The 18261-nt window shown below is 40.0% G+C and overlaps 1 protein-coding gene across 6 annotated transcripts in view; it reads left to right on the top strand.

Moving 5' to 3' along the window:
* The window catches only part of NKTR (natural killer cell triggering receptor), a 37173-nt gene extending 19992 nt beyond the window's left edge, over positions 1-17181 (top strand). For 3 of the 6 annotated variants that reach the window (XM_039726443.1, XM_039726448.1, XM_039726449.1), the window contains 11 exons: positions 1651-1680; positions 2488-2633; positions 3842-4064; positions 4611-4763; positions 5792-5879; positions 7249-7394; positions 8488-11424; positions 12179-12274; positions 12403-12462; positions 13745-13843; positions 15972-17181. In XM_039726443.1, the coding sequence (XP_039582377.1) occupies positions 1651-1680; positions 2488-2633; positions 3842-4064; positions 4611-4763; positions 5792-5879; positions 7249-7394; positions 8488-11424; positions 12179-12274; positions 12403-12462; positions 13745-13843; positions 15972-16050 (4057 nt within the window). In that variant the 3' untranslated portion in view covers positions 16051-17181. The remainder of the gene's footprint in view (positions 1-1650; positions 1681-2487; positions 2634-3841; positions 4065-4610; positions 4764-5791; positions 5880-7248; positions 7395-8487; positions 11425-12178; positions 12275-12402; positions 12463-13744; positions 13844-15971) is intronic. The other 3 variants (XM_039726447.1, XM_039726444.1, XM_039726445.1) reach the window with 3 other exon arrangements.
* The last annotated feature ends 1080 nt before the right edge of the window (positions 17182-18261 follow it).

The raw sequence follows: 18261 nt of genomic DNA, 5'->3' as shown, positions 1-18261 counted from the left end.
TCTGCTCAGTAGGCACCAGCCCAAAGGCACCTCCTGCTTAGGTAATTTGCTTAATTAGTCTCCAATGCTGCTGCAGCATGGCAGGAGCACCTGCAGGCTCCCCAGCCCTGGTTTTGAGCCTGTTGCTGTTTCCAGCTAATTCTAAACCCTCAGTCTTCACTACTATTGGTTTCATTGAAGTAACCCACTTCTATTTTTTTCACCCCTTTAAATCAGCTTCATAATTAAAGCCACTTAAACTGTTTACTTAGCAGCAGGTTGCTAATGCAGTTAACTCTTGCTTCAAGAGCTTCAAAAGCCATAAGGGTTTTTCTTTTTGTAGCAATATGCTGTGTTAGCAAGGAAAAATCAAAGAACACCCACTGTTATTGAGAAATTTAATGTTGTGTTAATAGCATTTCTTCCCCTGTGTTAACCCAAAGAAGCTTTCTGTGTTATTCACTATTAAGGAAATGGGTGGGCTGGTTGACATTTAGAGCTTAAAAAAAAAATCAAGAGTGTAAACACTCCTGATTCACAGTTCCACCTTTTGGGATGTGTTCAGCACTGCAGGGTTTTGTGACCTAACAGTTCAAAACTCGAGGGAAAAGAAGTGTTTAAGAAGTAATATTTTATTCTAGCAGTAAAAAGCTGACTTCTTCATACCAAAGCAGTGTTACTGTAAACCTAGAAAAATCACCTGTGATTATTTATTTTGAGAGAGGGGAGTTCATTTAAAAGCACAATAGTGCTTGGGAGGAGAGAGAGAAAGAATGTTTTCAGAAGTGATTTCTATTTTATTTCTCCCCCAATATTTGAGCAAGCTCTGATGTTCTTTACTCAATATTCCTGCATAGCAGGATCCCCTGTGCAGCAGGAATTCAGGCTCACTTGGAGAAGTAACTTTAGTTTGCTTTTGGAAAAGGATTCACAGCATTAGAATCCAAAAGATTTGTACAAAAGGCAGTTGCATTTTCCATTCAGGCTCAGTGTGAGAAGCTGAAAAATAGAGAGGAAATGTGCATTTATCAGTGAGGTGTAGGTGGCACAGAGTGTCTGCTGTTGATTTTGGGAAGCCTGAGTTTTTGAGCTGAAGTGTTTGATGATTTAAGACAGAAATATTGCTTTGTATTCCGAGTCAGGAGGCCAAGCAGGTAAATGGGGAGTGAGAAAGAAGTGGAGGGAGGTGAGGGGAAGCAGAGAATCTCTCACATATCATAACTCTTCTTTTTTAAAATAAACTGTCTTTAAAGTGACCTTGCAATCTAAGAAGCTAACAAGCTCAGAAACATTTAAATCCCACTGGTCACCTAATATTTATCACCAAATTGTATCTTCTCTGTGATTAAAAATCATGAAGTTGCATTAAATGTGTATTTAAAGACACTTGGAAATTGTTTACTGCATGCATGAAATGATACTTGGTACAGCTTTCAGTATGCTCACTTAGCTAAACTTCAAACAAATATCATGTAAAAGTTTAAGAAAACCTGTATGTATAATCTGTAATTTTAATTTGTTAATTCCATGTATTTAACTGTGTTTTTTCACTGTTTTTGTCTTACCTTCACCTCTTTTTTTTTTTTCTGTGTCATTCTCCTCTTTTACTTCATCTGAATCCCTGATTTTATTTTATTTTACCATCTTCCCATCTTGCTGTTTGTCCAACAGAACAACAAAACCTGCTCCTCATCTCGATGGGTAAGAATCCTTTCCAATTTCTCAAATGATTGCTGAAGTTTGAGGGTTATATTGAAAGTAGACAACAATGGGGAAACAAATCCTTAACTCTGTGGAAATTATACAATAGGATGAGATGGAAAACAATAGTTTCAGTTCTATAAAAATTTCAAGTTGCAACTTATTTCCTAAAGCAGGACAAAAACTTGAATTGTCTTAAATCCTAGGATTATTTCTTTAAAACTGCTTTCTGCCCTCAGCCTATAAATCTGGGAGTTGAATTGCCAAATTTAATATATTTGAGCAGTCATCTCTTTTGGGGCTTGTTTTTATCCCTGAAATTTATGGGGCAAATGGAAGACAGAAAGAGAAATGTGGTACCATAGAACAAAACCAAGGATTCCTTTGTTTTAGCTGTCCCTGCAATGCCAGGGGGGAATTGTATCCTGGGTTTGTAGAGATCTATAAATTCTGCTTCTCTGGGGAGGTGTTCTGTCATGTTTATAGATGGGCTCTTGATCTCTATTGCACAAAACTGCAAAAATAGAAGGGTGGGTTAGGAATTTTAATCTGTTTACTCTGCCCTTGTTGAGGAGACGAGACTGCTTCAGTTTGAGGGAAATACTTGATGTCAGAGTGGATCTTTGTTTCACATTGCATAAAATCTTAGCATTGTTGTCAATGTTAAACTTAAAACCATAAAAAAATTAATGCATTAAGAGCTCAATGTTTCTATCTCAGACTGACTTTTTAAATGTGAAATGAATTGGAAAAGCATCACAACGATTCACTGACGTTTTGTACTTTGTAAATACTTCCTTTCTGCAGCGTGCACGTTGTCTTTGGACTGGTTATTTCTGGGTTTGAAGTCATAGAACAGATAGAAAATCTCAAAACTGACACTGCCAGCAGGCCCTACGCAGACGTGCGAGTCATCGACTGCGGGGTGCTGGTCACCAGGTCAGCTAAAGATGGTGAGTTCCCTGAGTTATTTAACTTTAATTCAGCATTCCCAAATTAGTGATGTTCATGCGTGGGGAATGGATTTGTAGGGAATTCTCAAAGCCTGACAGAAGGCTCACACAGTGTGTGCATCTGTGTGCAAACCGTGAGGTGAGAAATGCTGAGTCTGCTGGAGTTTAATCAATATAATTGTGCCAGTGTGACCCTGGGAGCTCAGGGATTTCCCCCGGAACAGGAAGGACTGGAATCACTTAGATTTGAAAAATAAGACAGGTGATGAGGGATCAGAAGTTTAAACAGAAATGAGTGGGTCAGAAAAGGGCTTTGTCCAACACTCATGTTCTCAGAGAGTACAACAATTCCACCAACAGCTAAAAATCATTATGGTAGGCATGTAGAATCTTAATTAATTTTTGTGAGCCTGTAAAACGTAAATCTTGGTGTAGGAAAGGAAGGCACAGCAAAAAGAATATTTTATGCTCTCAACATTTGTCCCCTGTTCATGTTAGAAGTTGACATGGCAAACACAAAAAGGAAGGAAAAGTTATTTTTCTGTGTTTGAAAGAGGGAGACAAAAATGCGCTTTTCTGAAAGTTGATTTTTATGCGTTTTCCAAAGGTTTATTTTAAGATTCTGTAAAGTCAATATATGCAATATATGTGGTCAAGTTTACTTTTCTTTTCATGAAGATTCATAGAGAATAAATGATCTTAAATGCATGTTTTGAAGTCTCTGTGAATTAGTGGAGTGTTCTAAGTTTGCATTTTCTATCTAATTTCTGGTTTTCCTTAGGATAAGGTGGTAATTTATGTCCTTTAGAGAAAGTCAGGAGGAGCTCTAGTATGAAAGTGTGAGGGTGCAGAAAACAGGAAATAACAAAGCTTTAAAAACAAAAAATACACAACTGGGCAACGAATGAATTTATTCTTAATCTTTGGTTTCAACCTGTGCATTGTTTCTAAAATTACCTAATTTTTTTACTGTAAGTGGTCTTTGCTTATCTGTATATTCTGTCTTTGCTGGAAAATATTTGTATAATACCAACATGGATTTAAACTGGGCACAAGCAGATGAATTTTTAGTTCTTTGATATTTTGAAAAAGTTCACAGAGCTTTTCTAAAATGGCCCATTTGTATATTTATACGTGTATGAAATGGTGTGCTTTGTGCTTTTACATGCACACACGTGCACAGTGCCAATTGAAAATATCTGTTCAAGCTTTGGAGAAGAAGAAGAAAGTCTGCTCTGACTCAGAAGCCTCAGAGTCCTCTTCCAGTGCATCCAGCTCTTCAGAATCCTCCTCTGAGAGTGAGGCTGAGAATGAAAGGAGCAGGAGGAAAAAGAGGAAAAGAAGAGCTAAAACCAAACAGTCCAGGAAACGAAGGAAGGAGGAGAGGAAGAAGGAGGATCCAAGGTGCAAGCGAACCTCAAGCCAAAGACGGTGACTGTTCTCAAAAATCTAAAAATAACAGTAAAATCTGGGGAATTCTGTTTTCATTAAGTGCTCAAGCAGTAAATATGAAAATGCTTTTAAGTTTGGGGTATGATGCATGATTTTATAAACAAAAAACCCTAAAGTTGAGCTTGTTGAATTTTCCATTAAATGGAAGATCTTTGTAGATAAAAGCAAGAGTGATGTTGAAATGACTAAATCCTAGCATGTGATTCAGTATTCTATTCAGGGGTCAGCACACCTGTGCAAAAGTGAGACTTCAGGCAAATTGCAGAACTTTCTGCGTGTGTTTGATTAACTTTTAAAATATTTCACAACAAGCTGTAAATGAAAAGCAGAATTACTTGCTGTAAAGCAAGAACTGAACTTTCTCTCCAGTAATAATAGCCCATCCTCCCTTTAGCCTAAAACGGGTTGTGGAACACATCTTGGTTGTTAACCCAGCTTTAAGTTTGATGCATCTTGTCTTGGAATCCAGTTGGGCAAGGGATTTTCCCAGCTAACTGTGATTTCTCACCCTGCTCTTTCCCTTAGCAGCCTTTCTGACAAGAGCGATGTCGCAGACAAAGTCGACCTTAGCACCAAGCGGGACAAGCCCGTGGTACGTCCTGAAGAAATCCCCCCAGTGCCTGAAAATAGATTTTTGCTCAGAAGAGATGTGCCTGTTGTCAATGTAGAGCCTGAACCGTAAGGAACTCTGAGCTTTTTATTCTGACTTGCTGAAAACTGTGCATGAAATATTCCTGTTAACATTCTCTTCCTGGTGCTGCTGACTGCAGTGTCAGAATTGCTACATGTGGTCATTTCATTGGCCTTTTTACAGTTTCTTTGCCTTGTGACCTGTGCCAGGGGTTTTAAGTGAGATGTCAAGATGATTTCATTGGTCTTTAAGGTGTTAAACTCAATTAAAAACAATTAATGAATAATTTCAGAAGTAATAATGCAATGCAAACCACAGGAAATGCTTGATTGCAAGGGGAACTTTGGATTGGGAGAGGTGATTTTTTGTCATTCTCAGACTGATGAAGAAACTTTGGTTCAGAATCAGTCCCCTGGAATTTCATGACTTTAGCAGTGTTTGAGAATAAGAGAAAATGCTCTTCTTTTGCTACAAAGGAAGTCACAAGTTCACAAGATGCTTTCAATGTGTTTTGTACCTCCACTGTCACATTTCATTGCTTTTGTAGCTGAGCTAATCCATTACAGTAGATTAGCTCTAAAATCAGTGTTGGGTTTATTTGGTGTTGGGTTTTTTATTTTCCCTTAATGGTACAGTCTCCTGTAAGTCTTTTCTTGGAACATCACTCAAGTTCCCAAAGATTTACTCACTACTTTTGGGGATATTACATAGGCTGAAAGAAGCAAAGCTTTAGAACCTGTGAACTGTCCTGAACCAAGATCCTGAAACTCTTCTGTCCGTGTTGTCTTCAGGATTTGTGCCCCAAACACAAGTTAACCTCTTGTGACAGTGTTTTGCAAGTTCATTGTTAGCATTAATTTCTGTGTCAAGAGATCAGCCTGCACATTTGGTTGAAAACAAATACATGTTGATTTGCCTTTTGTTGCAGAACTCTCTTGCTTTGTTTCTTGAAAAAGACACTGAATTCTGTCTGAAAATGAACAAGATGATGAATATTTCTCATGTTTAACTTAAACTAATTGTAAGTTAATTGGTTTTTTTGCTGTGTAACTTCATACTTTGTTAATTTATGTAGGAAGCTTCTTGATGCTGCGCCAGTTCTGACTGACCAGAAACCATCAGTCTCCAAATCTGGACGGAAAATTAAAGGAAGAGGCACAATAGTATGTGACAATTTTATTTATTTCTTTATTTCCTCTCACCCAGAGTAACATCCCTGACTTTGAGCTTTGAATTTCCCTGGAGGGCTTTGTTTAACACTTTATTTACATGTGGTGGGATCCAGTTTAGAAAGCATTGAAATCCTGTCAGGTAGTTGATTTTCTAGAACTTCTTTTCCATCCTTCCTGTTACTGTCTTTTAACTTAAAGATTGTTTGGAGGAAAAAAGTGCCTAAATGGAATGTTTGGAAATATTTATGTAAATAAAGACTTGGGGAAAATAACTTAAAGCGGAGTGGAATTGGCTTCTGCCAGATATTGGGGTTTCTCTCCTCTTTTTCATCATTTTGGCACCTTCTCAGCAAAATTAATAATGAAAAAAGATAACATTTAGGGTTGACAGATGGAGAAACACATTTTTCTTCCATCTCTTACAGTCTTTATTAGCACAGTTTCTGTCCAGGTGTGATGTTTTTCGAAATATTTGTTTGTAGGTTCCACGAGACTGCAGAGTATAAAATGTGAGAATCAGGGAGGGCCATGACACCCTTCAATATTTAAGGCCAATCTTCTGTAAAAGCTGTTTTTTAAGTAGTCATTGCTTCAGCTGAAATAATATGGAAGCTCAGGCTATCTTGATTTTGTTTTTTATACAAGAAAGATGTTTTAAAGCCTTCTGTAATTACCTGGATAAATAAATGCATGCATCTTTGTGAGTTTATTCTGGAGGACAACACTTTTTTTACCCCATTCTATTGCTTTCATAAGTGGCTCAAAATAATTGAGTCAAATCCAGATGTGCTTTTATTGAGTCAATGAGCATCTGATTTCCTCACAGAATTTACCTAAGTGTGTATCCCACTGGGTAATGGAAAATAATGAGTTAGCAATAGCAGAGTTCTTCTTTCTCTGCTGCACAAGTAGCTCTTGTTGCCTACTTAAATGCTCTGCCTAAGCATAATTTTTCAAATGTGAAGCTTCATTGCTCTTTTTTATGAAAGAGTTTGGGGGTTTTTTGTGATTTTTTTTGTGTTCAGTTTCTTATTTTTTTAATTGCTTTAAAGTGACTTAATCAGGATTCCCATTTCTGTAGAGTTGAACAGCAGTAACTTTTGAAATGGGGTTTGTCTTTGCTCCTACAAACGTGAATAGTCTGACTGAAGTGAAACATCTGTGCTTTAAAAACGAGGGTGGTTATCTGCAGTAATTGCATTATTCCAAGAGGGAATCCATGGCCTCTTCCTTTCACGTTTCCAAAGGCTGGGTGAGCTGCTGGCCTCTCTCATGCTTTGCAGAATGCTCTATAAAAAGTATAAAAGACGCAGTAGTTGTGTAAGAAAGCCTTGTGAGCTGTGTGTGTTTGCTGTCCCAGCGCTATCACACCCCGCCGCGGTCGCGCTCCTGCTCCGAGTCGGACGACGAGGAGAGCAGCGAGACCCCTCCCCACTGGAAGGAGGAGATGCAGAGGCTGCGGACGTACCGAGCACCCAGCGGGGAGAAGTGGAGCAAAGGAGACAAGTAAGAGCCTCACCACAGCTCTGAGATGGCCTGGCCTTTGGCAAACCCTCGTTGGTTGTGTAGATGTAACCACGGCAGTACCAGGATGAGAGGAAACTGCCTCATGTTGTGCCAGGGGAGGTTTAGATTGGATATTAGGAAATTATTTTTTTCACAGAAAACACTGGAGCAGGCTGCCCAGGGAGTGTGGCGTCACCACCCCTGGAAGTGCTCAGAAAATGTGGATGTAGCACCTGAGGACATGGTTTAGTGACAGGAAACGGCCTCAAGTTGTGCCAGAGGAGGTTTAAATTGGATATTAGGAAATTTTTTTTTTTCACAGAAAACACTGCGGCAGGCTGCCCTGGGAAGTGTGGAGCCTGGAAGCACTGAAAAAACATGGATATGGCACTTGAGGACGTGGTTTAGTGCTGAACCAGGTGGTGGGACTTGATGATCTTAAAGATCTTTTCCAGCCTTAAGGATTCAGTGGTTTCCTTCTCCTCAAAGTGGATTACATGCTTTCTTTGGAGTAAAACAATCAAATCCACTAAGCCTTTATTGTTTTAGTTGTATGTTCTTTCAGCAGTTGCAAACGGTGTGATGGATGGAAATCAGCTCTCCAGAATTCCTGATGGCTTGATACTAAATATGAGCTTCTATCAAATTACAGGAGATAAATCTTAAAAGGAAAACTTAAAAATATTATATCTGACTAGTAGTGCATAATTGCAAATGTTTCAGATTATTCTTTTTTATGTACTGAGATGTTTTAAAACTTGTATTTAAGTGTAGTTTAAGGAGCCTGTTTTGTAAAGGTCGAAGTCCTGCAGACTGAGGTAATTAAAACTTTAAATCTCTTTACATGGGTCCTAAAATATGCAAAACTTGCTTGTGTTGGCTGATTTATTTCTTAGGAAGAAATAGCTCTTGATAGTGATGCAATTCTGCATCTTAAAATGAGTAAGGAACTCAAAGCAATTCTCTGGTTTTAAAAGTGTGTGCGCTAGGGTTTGTGTAATCTTATTTAAAATTAAGTTTAAAAATACTTACTTTGGATAAAGGTTTTTAAAGGTTTTGCACTTAGTCTGGGGTTTCTTTGTTTGTTTTCCAGGTTGAGTGACCCCTGTAGCAGCAGGTGGGATGAGAGGAGTGCATCCCGGAGATCCAGGTCTTGGTCCCATAACGGTTATGCTGATCTGAGCACTGTGAGATACTCCAGCCATCACAAGAAGCACAGGAAAGAGAAGAAGAAGGTGAAGCATAAAAAGAAATCTAAAAAGCAGAAGCATTTCAAGAAGCACAAGCAAACAAAGAAAAAGAAAACATCAGCCTCATCAGATGTAGAATCCTCTCATTCCTTCCACAGGAGGACAAAGTCATCTTGTGATCGTGAGAGGAAATCTCGTTCTTCCTCATTGTCTTCCAGGCGTTCATCCAGGAGAGACTGGTCTAAATCTGATAAGGAAGACCAGAGCTTGTCATCTTTATCAAGCAGAGGGTCTCGATCGTACTACAGATCCAGATCCAGGTCTCGATCTAAATCAAGGTCTTACTCCAGAAGAAGTTCTAGATCAAGATCAGCCTCTAAATCATCGCGATCTCGAAGTAGGTCGCGGTCAAGTTCTAACCCCAGGCAGCAAAAGACTGTTCCCAGTTCTCCACGAAATATTTCAGCACGGTTAAATGACACTAAGCTGACCAAGACTGCTGAGCCTGTCCGAGCAGTGATACTGCCCAGTGACAAGGTTATCGTGCCACCAGTTGTCCCAGAAAGCCTCCCTGTCATACCTTTAAGTGACAGTCCCCCACCTTCAAGGTGGAAACCTGGGCAGAAACCTTGGAAGCCATCGTATGAGCGAATCCAGGAGATGAAAGCTAAAACAACCCACTTAATTCCCACCCAAACTAATTACAATTTAGTGGTCGTTAAGGAGGCCAACACTTCTTCCTCCTACCACAAGCAGGAGAGGAGCTCCGAGAGCGATCGGAGCGGTTATTCCAAAGGCCGCAGCGACAGGAGCTCCGAGAGCTGGCCGAGGTCCAGGAGCAGGTCCTCTCGGAGCCGCTCCTACTCAAGATCTTACTCAAGGTCTAGAAGCCCATCGAGCTCGAGGACAAAATCTCCTTCCTCTGGCAGGTCACCGTCCCCGAGTAAATACCGCAGTGACAGGTCGGGGTACAGCGAGTCCACGTCCGACTATTCCCTCAGCGATGAGGACAGGCACAGGAGCAAAAGGAAACCCACATCCAGCGATCCCAAAGCTCGGGGCCTCAAACTGAGGCAGGAAACGAGCTCGGATAGCACTTTGCCTTACAAGCATCCAAAGGACTACGATGAGTCTTCCCAAGGGTTGAAGGAGAGTGACAGTTTGTCATCCTCAGACTTCTCCTCCGACAGCGAGCGCTCTGCCAAAGCCAAAGCGGTCCAAGAAAAAGAAGGCCGCTTTCTGTTAGAAGGGGATGCTGAGAAACAGGATAAAAATAGCTTAAGTTCTAAGAGAGGGGAGGAGAAAGCCAAGGGTGAGCGGGGTTCTGATCACTCCAAAAAGAAAGCTGCTAAGGAGAAATGCTCAGAGCAGCCCAGAGGTGGTGCAAAAACGAAACGCAAATCCTACTCAGGTAGCAAATGGGACTCGGAGTCAAACTCTGAAAGAGGAGAGGCAAAGCATAATAGGGTGGATTCCAGACCCTCCTCTGGGAAAGAAGAAGGAGAGGCCACCTCAGGGTCTGACACGGAGCTTAGTGTTACCAAAAGGATAAAAAAACAAACCAATTCCTCAGAGGGCTTTTTGGGGTCTGACTGCGTGTGGAAGACAAGCAAACAGTTGTCAACTTCTGAATCTGAGAGTTCTTGTTCCAGCTCAGCAGACACTCGAGGCAAGTTGAAAAAACACAAACATGGGTTGAAAAAGACTCCTAAAAAATCACATTCCAAAAAAGCCAAAGAAAAATCGAAAGGCAAAAAGGAGAAAAAACACAAAGTCCAGAAAAGAAAAGAAATGTTTCATTGGCAGCCCCCCCTTGAGTTTGGGGAAGAAGAGGATGATGAGATAAATGAAAAGCCGGTTACCAAGGATGATAAAAAAGAAAAGCAGCTTAGCAGGGACATAAAGGATAAAAAACAAGTTTATGAAAAGGATGAAATAGTCACAGATAAAATGGGAAATGGTGAAAAGTCGTGTGTGAATGAAAACCTTTTAGATAAAAACACCTCATGTGGGGCCTCGCCAGATCACAGCAACCTTAATAAAGAGCCCATTGAAACAAGCACTTCAGCTGGTATTTTAAACTCAGGAATAAACGTGGCTGATTGCAAGAGTGAGATTAAACAAGCTGAAGAAAATAACCAGAATGGGCTGGAAGATGTTATTCAGACAGATGACAACATGGAGATTTGTACTCCGGATCGTAACTCGCCAGGGAAGGTGGATGTGGATGTTTTGTCTCCTGTCATTCTCACTGCTAAACCTTTAAGTGCTGGTGTAACAAAAGAGTTACAGGTTGAGACCCCTGAGCAAGATGCTGTCAAACTGGGAAACAGCATAAGAGACTTTATTAATATTAAAGAAGAAAAAGAAACGGGAAGGCAAGAAAATAATGCTGCCCCTGTGTCTGGTGCTAAAGACTGTAGTTTAAAAAGTGAAATTTCTGAAAATGCATCAAGCAATATGATAGACAATAAATGGAAGCCTTTGCAAGGTATTGGTAATTTAAAACTAGCAACAATTAGTACAGCCACAGAGGTTAAAACTGTAGCATCAGCACCAGAGCCTAAACCAGCAGGTTTAAGAATTGAAATAAAAGCAAAAAATAAAGTAAGGCCTGGGTCTCTCTTTGATGAAGTGAGGAAAACAGCCCGGCTAAATCGTCGGCCAAGGAACCAAGAAAGTTCCAGTGAGGAGGAATCTCCAAGCAGAGATGACAACAGCCCTTCCAGGAGTCTCAGCAGGTCACGAAGTAAATCTGAGTCTAAATCCAGACACAGAACAAGGTCCATATCCTACAGTCACTCGAGAAGTCGATCCCGAAGTTCTACATATTCATATAGGTGAGAAGCATGTGCTGCTCCCACAGCCAGCCCTGGTCAATTGAATGTTCTTATGTTTTCAGGTTGTGGTTTTTATTTTTTAATGGCCCCATGTTATAGAACCCCAGAGAGTGGTTTGGGTTCGAAGGGACCTTAAAGACCAGTTCCAACCCCCCTGCTATGGGCAGGGACACCTTCCACTATCCCAGGGTGCTCCAAGTCCCTTCCAACATGGTTTTGGACACTTCCAGGAATCCAGGGGCAGCCACAGCTTCTCTGGGCAACCTGTGTCAGTGTGAAGTGACCTCCTGGTCCTGTCCCTTCATCCCTTGTCTCAAGTCCCTCTCTAGCTCTTCTGGAGCCCCTTTTGGCCCTTGAAGGGGCTCTGAGGTGTTCCTGGAGTCTTCCCTTCTCTGGTGAACATTCCCAGCTCTCCCCGCCTGACTCCAGAGCAGAGGAGCTCCAGCCCTTGGATTAACTCAGTGGCTGTATTACCTACCAAGTGTGGAATAAATATTTAGCTAGAAGCTGAAGATTCATAACTTCTTCTGGTTCCCATTTTCTGCTGCTCTTCTCCTCAGCTGTGTTCTCTCTTGGTGTCCCGCCTGACTCCAGAGCAGAGGAGCTCCAGCCCTTGGATTAACTCAGTGGCTGTATTACCTAGCAAGTATGGAATAAATACTTAGTTAGCAAGCTAAAGAGTCATAACTTCTTCTGGTTCCCATTTTTTGCTGCTCTCCTCAGCTGTGTTCTCTCTTGGTGTCTTTGGTTGCAGGTCCAGGAGCTACTCGAGGAGCCGGAGCCGGGGCTGGTACAGCCGCGATCGCTCCCGGAGCCGGAGTAGCTCCTACCACAGTTACAAGAGCCGTAGGTGAGTTCACCCAGCTGGAAACAGTGCCAAATGTGTTCTCCTCCTCTTGTTCCCCCTCTCCCCCTGCCCTCTTCAGCACTTTTGGTTTCTGTTGACTAAAAACCCCTTTGTGGTTTTCAATTTGTCAGTCGGAGCTACAGCAGGAGCCGATCCAGGAGCAGTTCCTATGGTCACCACAGTCGATCCAGGTATGGATTTGATGCCTTGTGAAGGCTGACCTAGAACAGAGACTGGACAGAGCTAAAGAATAAAGCAGGGATTTATTCAAAGGATCTCCTCCATGGATCCACCTTGGGCAGCACCAGAGCCCAGCCAGGGCTGCACCCAAGATGAACCCAAATGGTCCCAAAATGCACGAGCGCTGCCGGGGTCTCTCCCTGGGCTCAGCTCTGCTCCATGTGCACATTGCAGTTCAGTGTCCAATCCCAGCTGCAGCCCCTGCAGTCCCATCCTGCTTGTTTTTCTCTCTGCAGCCCACGGGGTTTGTGCTCTTGGGCTGAGATTTGGATCATTTGTCCTTGGTGCCCAGCTGGAGCAGGAATTGTTTTGTCTCCCTGCTCTGTGCAGAGAGCTCACCATGCCCTGATGTGAAGCCCAGACCCACACACTAAAGCAACACAGAATCTGAAAAATGTAAAGCTAAAACCTGAAGCATCAGATTGTCCTCTTATACAAACTCTGCAAGAAATGTGCTGCCCACCAAATCATCTTAGTATAAGTCTACTTTCATTTACATTTCTTTAAAGTAGACTTTATAATTATTGTCTATGACACTATTATATATTGTACATACTACCTATTTTATTGTACCTACTGTAATACAAATGCAGATCTAAATACATATTTATTTATAAAAATACTTCTAAGGATTACTTTTATCTCATAGAATCCCAGAATGGTTTGGGTTAGACAGGACCTTAAAAATGATCCAAGCCTCTGCCATAGGCAGGGGACCAGAGTGCTCCAAGCCCCATCCAACCTGGCCTTGGACACTTCCAGGGATCTGTAGTACTTAAAACTATTATGATATCATGATGGCAACTTGAATCAAAGCAGAATAAACACAAGACACTTTCAAAAGCTGAAAATAACCAAACCATCCTGGCATTACAGTTGTAGGTAATGCTAAAAGTAGTAGTGAACACATTTGCTTTTGTTTTTTAAAATAATATTGAGTTATAAATGGAATCGCTTGGCTTGCTTTCAGAAGTATCAGCAAACAAGAATTTTACTAGGAAAAAAGGGACGGCACAAAGCTTTATAAATGCTTAGTATGTCCTTCCTAATAAAATTTGAGATTTTTACTTTTACTTTGTTGTTGTGTTGAAACCTTCATAAAGCGTAGAATTGTTTGCCACATCCTTGACAATAATTTCTATAAATCTTCTCAGATCTCTATATAAATGTCATTTAAAACAGCATTTTAGACCAGAATTCATGAATTCAGCATTACCTTTTTCCCCTTTAAAGCAGGTCCTACACCTATGACAGTTACTACAGCAGGAGTCGGAGCAGGAGCAAGAGGAGCGACAGCTACCGGAGATCCCGGAGCTACGACCGGAGATCCAGGTGGGACTGACCCTGCTTGGGTGCACAAGGATTTGCTGAACACAAACAGAGGATGTTTAACAAGGCCAGAGTGCTGCTTTTTCCCCATAGGAATAAGAAATACACTCAGCAAAAGTAATAATTCAAACCAAATTCTAATTAAAATCAGAGCGTGAGCGAAGAAGTTGGAAGTTAAGACATTCCAAATAGGAGGATGGGGAAGCAACCAGGAGAAGGAAAAGTTGATTTCCAGTTCATTGTGTTCATGCATTCAAAATTAGCACCTTTTCCCAGGGAAATGATGAAGTCCCCATCCCTGGAAGTGTTAAAAACGTGTGGAAATGGCATTGAGGACATGGTTTAATAGTGAAGACAGTGGGGCTGGGTTTGCTTGGTGACCTCAAAGGTCTTTGCCAACCTTAATGATTCTATTTGATTAATTATATTTTTTTTAATAATATCAAGTGTTTCTTAAAACCCACATAGCTCTCAAGATTTAACTCAAGTGCTCTGTTATGGATTAAAAGCTGCCTGGTATGCAAAGAATTCCACTGTATGGTAAAGTCTTTTTGGTTATGCTGCAGAGGTGGATTTAAAACAATCTGGAAGGGAAACTAAAAGTTTTGCTGCAATCCAGATTTAATTTTTAAATTCGTAGAATGTATTTTGAAAGAATATTGTTACCTGCAAATCTGCTGAGTTCAGAAAAAAATTTATTCTCCTCAGTCCAGAGGATTTATATAAGTGTAAGTGAGCACATTTCACAGAGAACAGAGACATGGAGAGTTGTAGATACACTTAATATCACTGATGATTTGTTTTATACCTTTTAATATGCCTCCTATTAGTAATAAATCAGGTTTCTAAGACTAATGTACATTTTCATCCTCTCCTCCTATGAATTTTTTCACAACTTTATACCAACTCTTAATGGACTTTGCTCTCACCCATTTGCACAAGACAACATTCATCTTGTGTTAGAGGGAAAATTAATGAGATTTAATGAAAAATGTGGAAATAAACTTAAAAACCATTGCTTTATTATGTTGAGGAGCTTCAGTGTGGGACTAGGAAATGCTCACCTTTCACTTAGAAAGCTTCCCTTACAGGCAGGAGGCTGGAAAATCTCTGAAAGCTTGTTCTGTGTAATTTGAACGTGTCCTGTGGCTTGTCTGAAACCATCTGGGCTCTGTGTTGACATTTGGCCAGGTGCTGAGCTTGGAATTTGTCTGGAGGAGCCAAAACATTTTAAATACAATTTCCACACTGCAGACACACAAACACACCTCTGTTGTGGTTATGGGGCCTAAGGTTTAAGACCCTCCTTCAAACAAGAAAATAAAATATATAAATTAAGGATTTGTGAAATTATCCTAGTTGAGAAATGTTTGCAGTGTAAAATGCCACTTGTTCGAATATGCTTCTCACTCAGCTCAATTAGCATTTATAAAAACATTAATTTTGGATGGTTTTTAGCTGTAACAGAAAAAGCAAGAAGTTACAAACAGTTTGACTTGAGTTACAGAGTTTTCATCATATGAATTTCATGATTATTTCCATTTTGAGTAACCTTCACTTACAAGAAATACAATCCTGTAAAAGACCAGCGTGTTTTCTTATCTGTAACAATTCTTTGACATGACAGACATTTGGCCAGGTGCTGAGCTTGGAATTTGTCTGGAGGAGCCAAAACATTTTAAATACAATTTCCACACTGCAGACACACAAACACACCTCTGTTGTGGTTATGGGGCCTAAGGTTTAAGACCCTCCTTCAAACAAGAAAATAAAATATATAAATTAAGGATTTGTGAAATTATCCTAGTTGAGAAATGTTTGCAGTGTAAAATGCCACTTGTTCGAATATGCTTCTCACTCAGCTCAATTAGCATTTATAAAAACATTAATTTTGGATGGTTTTTAGCTGTAACAGAAAAAGCAAGAAGTTACAAACAGTTTGACTTGAGTTACAGAGTTTTCATCATATGAATTTCATGATTATTTCCATTTTGAGTAACCTTCACTTACAAGAAATACAATCCTGTAAAAGACCAGTGTGTTTTCTTATCTGTAACAATTGTGACGTAATTTTAAATTTGAATTTCAAACTGTAGCTTTGGGGCATTTAAATCTTTTTTTCTCCTTGCAGATCCTACGGCTCCGACAGCGACAGCGATCGCAGCTACTCCAACAACAGGAGTCCCAGTGAGAGCAGCAGATACAGTTGAGAACGTTCCTTTGAGGATGGAAACTCTGTTCCAGAATTTTTTCAGTGTTATATTCAAAAAAACTCTTCTGACAGTGTCACAAGTGAAGGTTGTTTGCTGAATTAGCTGAAACTTTCCCATTTAACAGTGAACTCAACTCTGCTTACAGAGAGAAGGACTGAGCTCGACAGCTGATGTTATTTTTTATTTTTTTTATGTCAAATGCAACTTTTACAAAATGATAATAAAAAAACCCCAGTTTGGTTTCCTTGAATCAGCTTTTCCAAGCCATGTATTACACTTAGGTGAATTGCTGCTGCCACTTTTTGGGTGCAGCAGTCAGGACTGTCTTCAAGTCTGTTTATAAACACCTTAGGAAAGATGTGCTAGCAACTATTAAACTGTGAAGTCAATTTCTTAAAAAGGCTGCCATTTCTAGTTGATAAAGAATGCTTTTTTATTGCTGGAAGCTGTTTCCATTCTGTCTTGATTGTTGATTATTGCATTCTATAGAGGAGATAGGTGAGGAAAACAAAGCCTGCCACTCTGTCTTAATCCCTCCTGAACTGTGGTGTTCTGGAATTCTGCTGGAAAAGGTGAGCTGATGCCCGGTGTGGATTGTCAAACTGACAAGCAGCGAGCAGAAGTGTGATGAATGAGTTTGGAGCTTAATATCCAACTTGTCTAAACTTTTTATGTTTAAAAGAGGAATTTTGTGATAAACAGCAATGTCCTTCAGAGACTAAAAATGTGTTTCCAAACACTTCCTGACTTTGATTTCAGTTCCTATTACAGTGCTTGGCATCCTTCAATACATTTTGAGTGTTGTAAGCCATGAGTGTATCCAAACCATGAGTTTGTCCAAAGCACTCTTTCAAACACTGACATGATGATAATTTTTTGAGAAAACCAGCCATAAAAGTTCCTTTATAAAAGCTCTGTATCCCATTCACCACAGGGAATATCAGATACTGACATTGCAGATATTGAACTATATCTTGTTAAAGCAGGACTTGAAAAATACTGGGGTGCCTCATAAAAAACATGAACAATACCTTCAAAGTAAAGTTTAGTACCAAAAATTACTCTTAAGTTACAGGCAAATGGCTGTAACTTAATAAATAAATAGAGTCAAGCTGAAGATCATTGAGTAATACTGGGGTGCCTCATAAAAAACATGAACAATACCTTCAAAGTAAAGTTTAGTACCAAATATTACTCTTAAGTTACAGGCAAATGGCTTGCAAAAAAATAAATAAGAGTCAAGCTGAAGATCATTGAGTAACTCTTGCAATATTCTGGTTGAGTTGATTTAAAATAATCTGTCAAGTTCTTTTGGGGGGGTTTAGAAAGTTATGTACTGAGAACCAGATTTTTTAAATGGCATAATGTAACCTGAAAATTGGGGTCTGTGGTGACAAAAGCAGTGTGGTTTGATTAGAGCTAACGAGCACTGTTGTACCACAACAGTTCCCATTACTGACTCTGTAATATCTGGAGATGCTTTCATTTGCTCGTTTTCAAATACTGGAAATTAGTTTTCTTAATCTCATCAGGACCCAGTAGCTTTGACAATTAAAAGCGGTAATTTCTCACCGAGGCATCAATTCCTTCTCTCTTTGATTGAATTAAGCTCCCCAAAATTTGATGGGTTTTTTTGGTACACTTATGAAAAGCAAGTTCAAAGGGAGATGGTGATGATTCCCTCCATTTCTGTCCAGCCACAGCACATTCCTGAAATTGAATTGGCCATGGAGGTTTTTCACTTTTCTGGAAGTACCCCAAGCTCTACTCTTACCCCTTTCCTGCACTTAAGAGTTTAGTGACAAAGTGTGTGCACTCAACCTTTCCACCTTTTGGTCAACTTTTGATGCTTTTTAGCATTAAATACATTTAATACCCAAGTCAGGATGCATTTACAAACATGTTTCTAACACCAGCAGCCATCTCAGAGTCCTCAACAAATATTTCGGTGATACTTGTTGTAGTTTCACCATTTTCAGTACAACTGTAACTTGTTTTTTTTCCTTACTGAGAAAATAAAATTAGAGGGTTCATGGTGTTACAAAATATACAAATATAACCATTACTATTCAATACCTATTAGTGAAAATATTGCTCCAGGATCAGATTTTTATAGTATTTCAGATCTGATTTGATTTTTAAGGCCAGGAAAAGGTAATAGAAATTTGGTCAAACAGTTCCTGTAGTTATCAAAAATTACTGCACTGT

The sequence above is a fragment of the Passer montanus genome, unplaced genomic scaffold, assembly GCF_014805655.1.
Source record: "Passer montanus isolate IOZ18808 unplaced genomic scaffold, ASM1480565v1 scaffold59, whole genome shotgun sequence".
Taxonomy (NCBI): Eukaryota; Metazoa; Chordata; class Aves; order Passeriformes; family Passeridae; genus Passer; species Passer montanus.
Note: the sequence above shows the minus strand (reverse complement) of the source record. Positions and strands in the feature narration are given on the sequence as shown.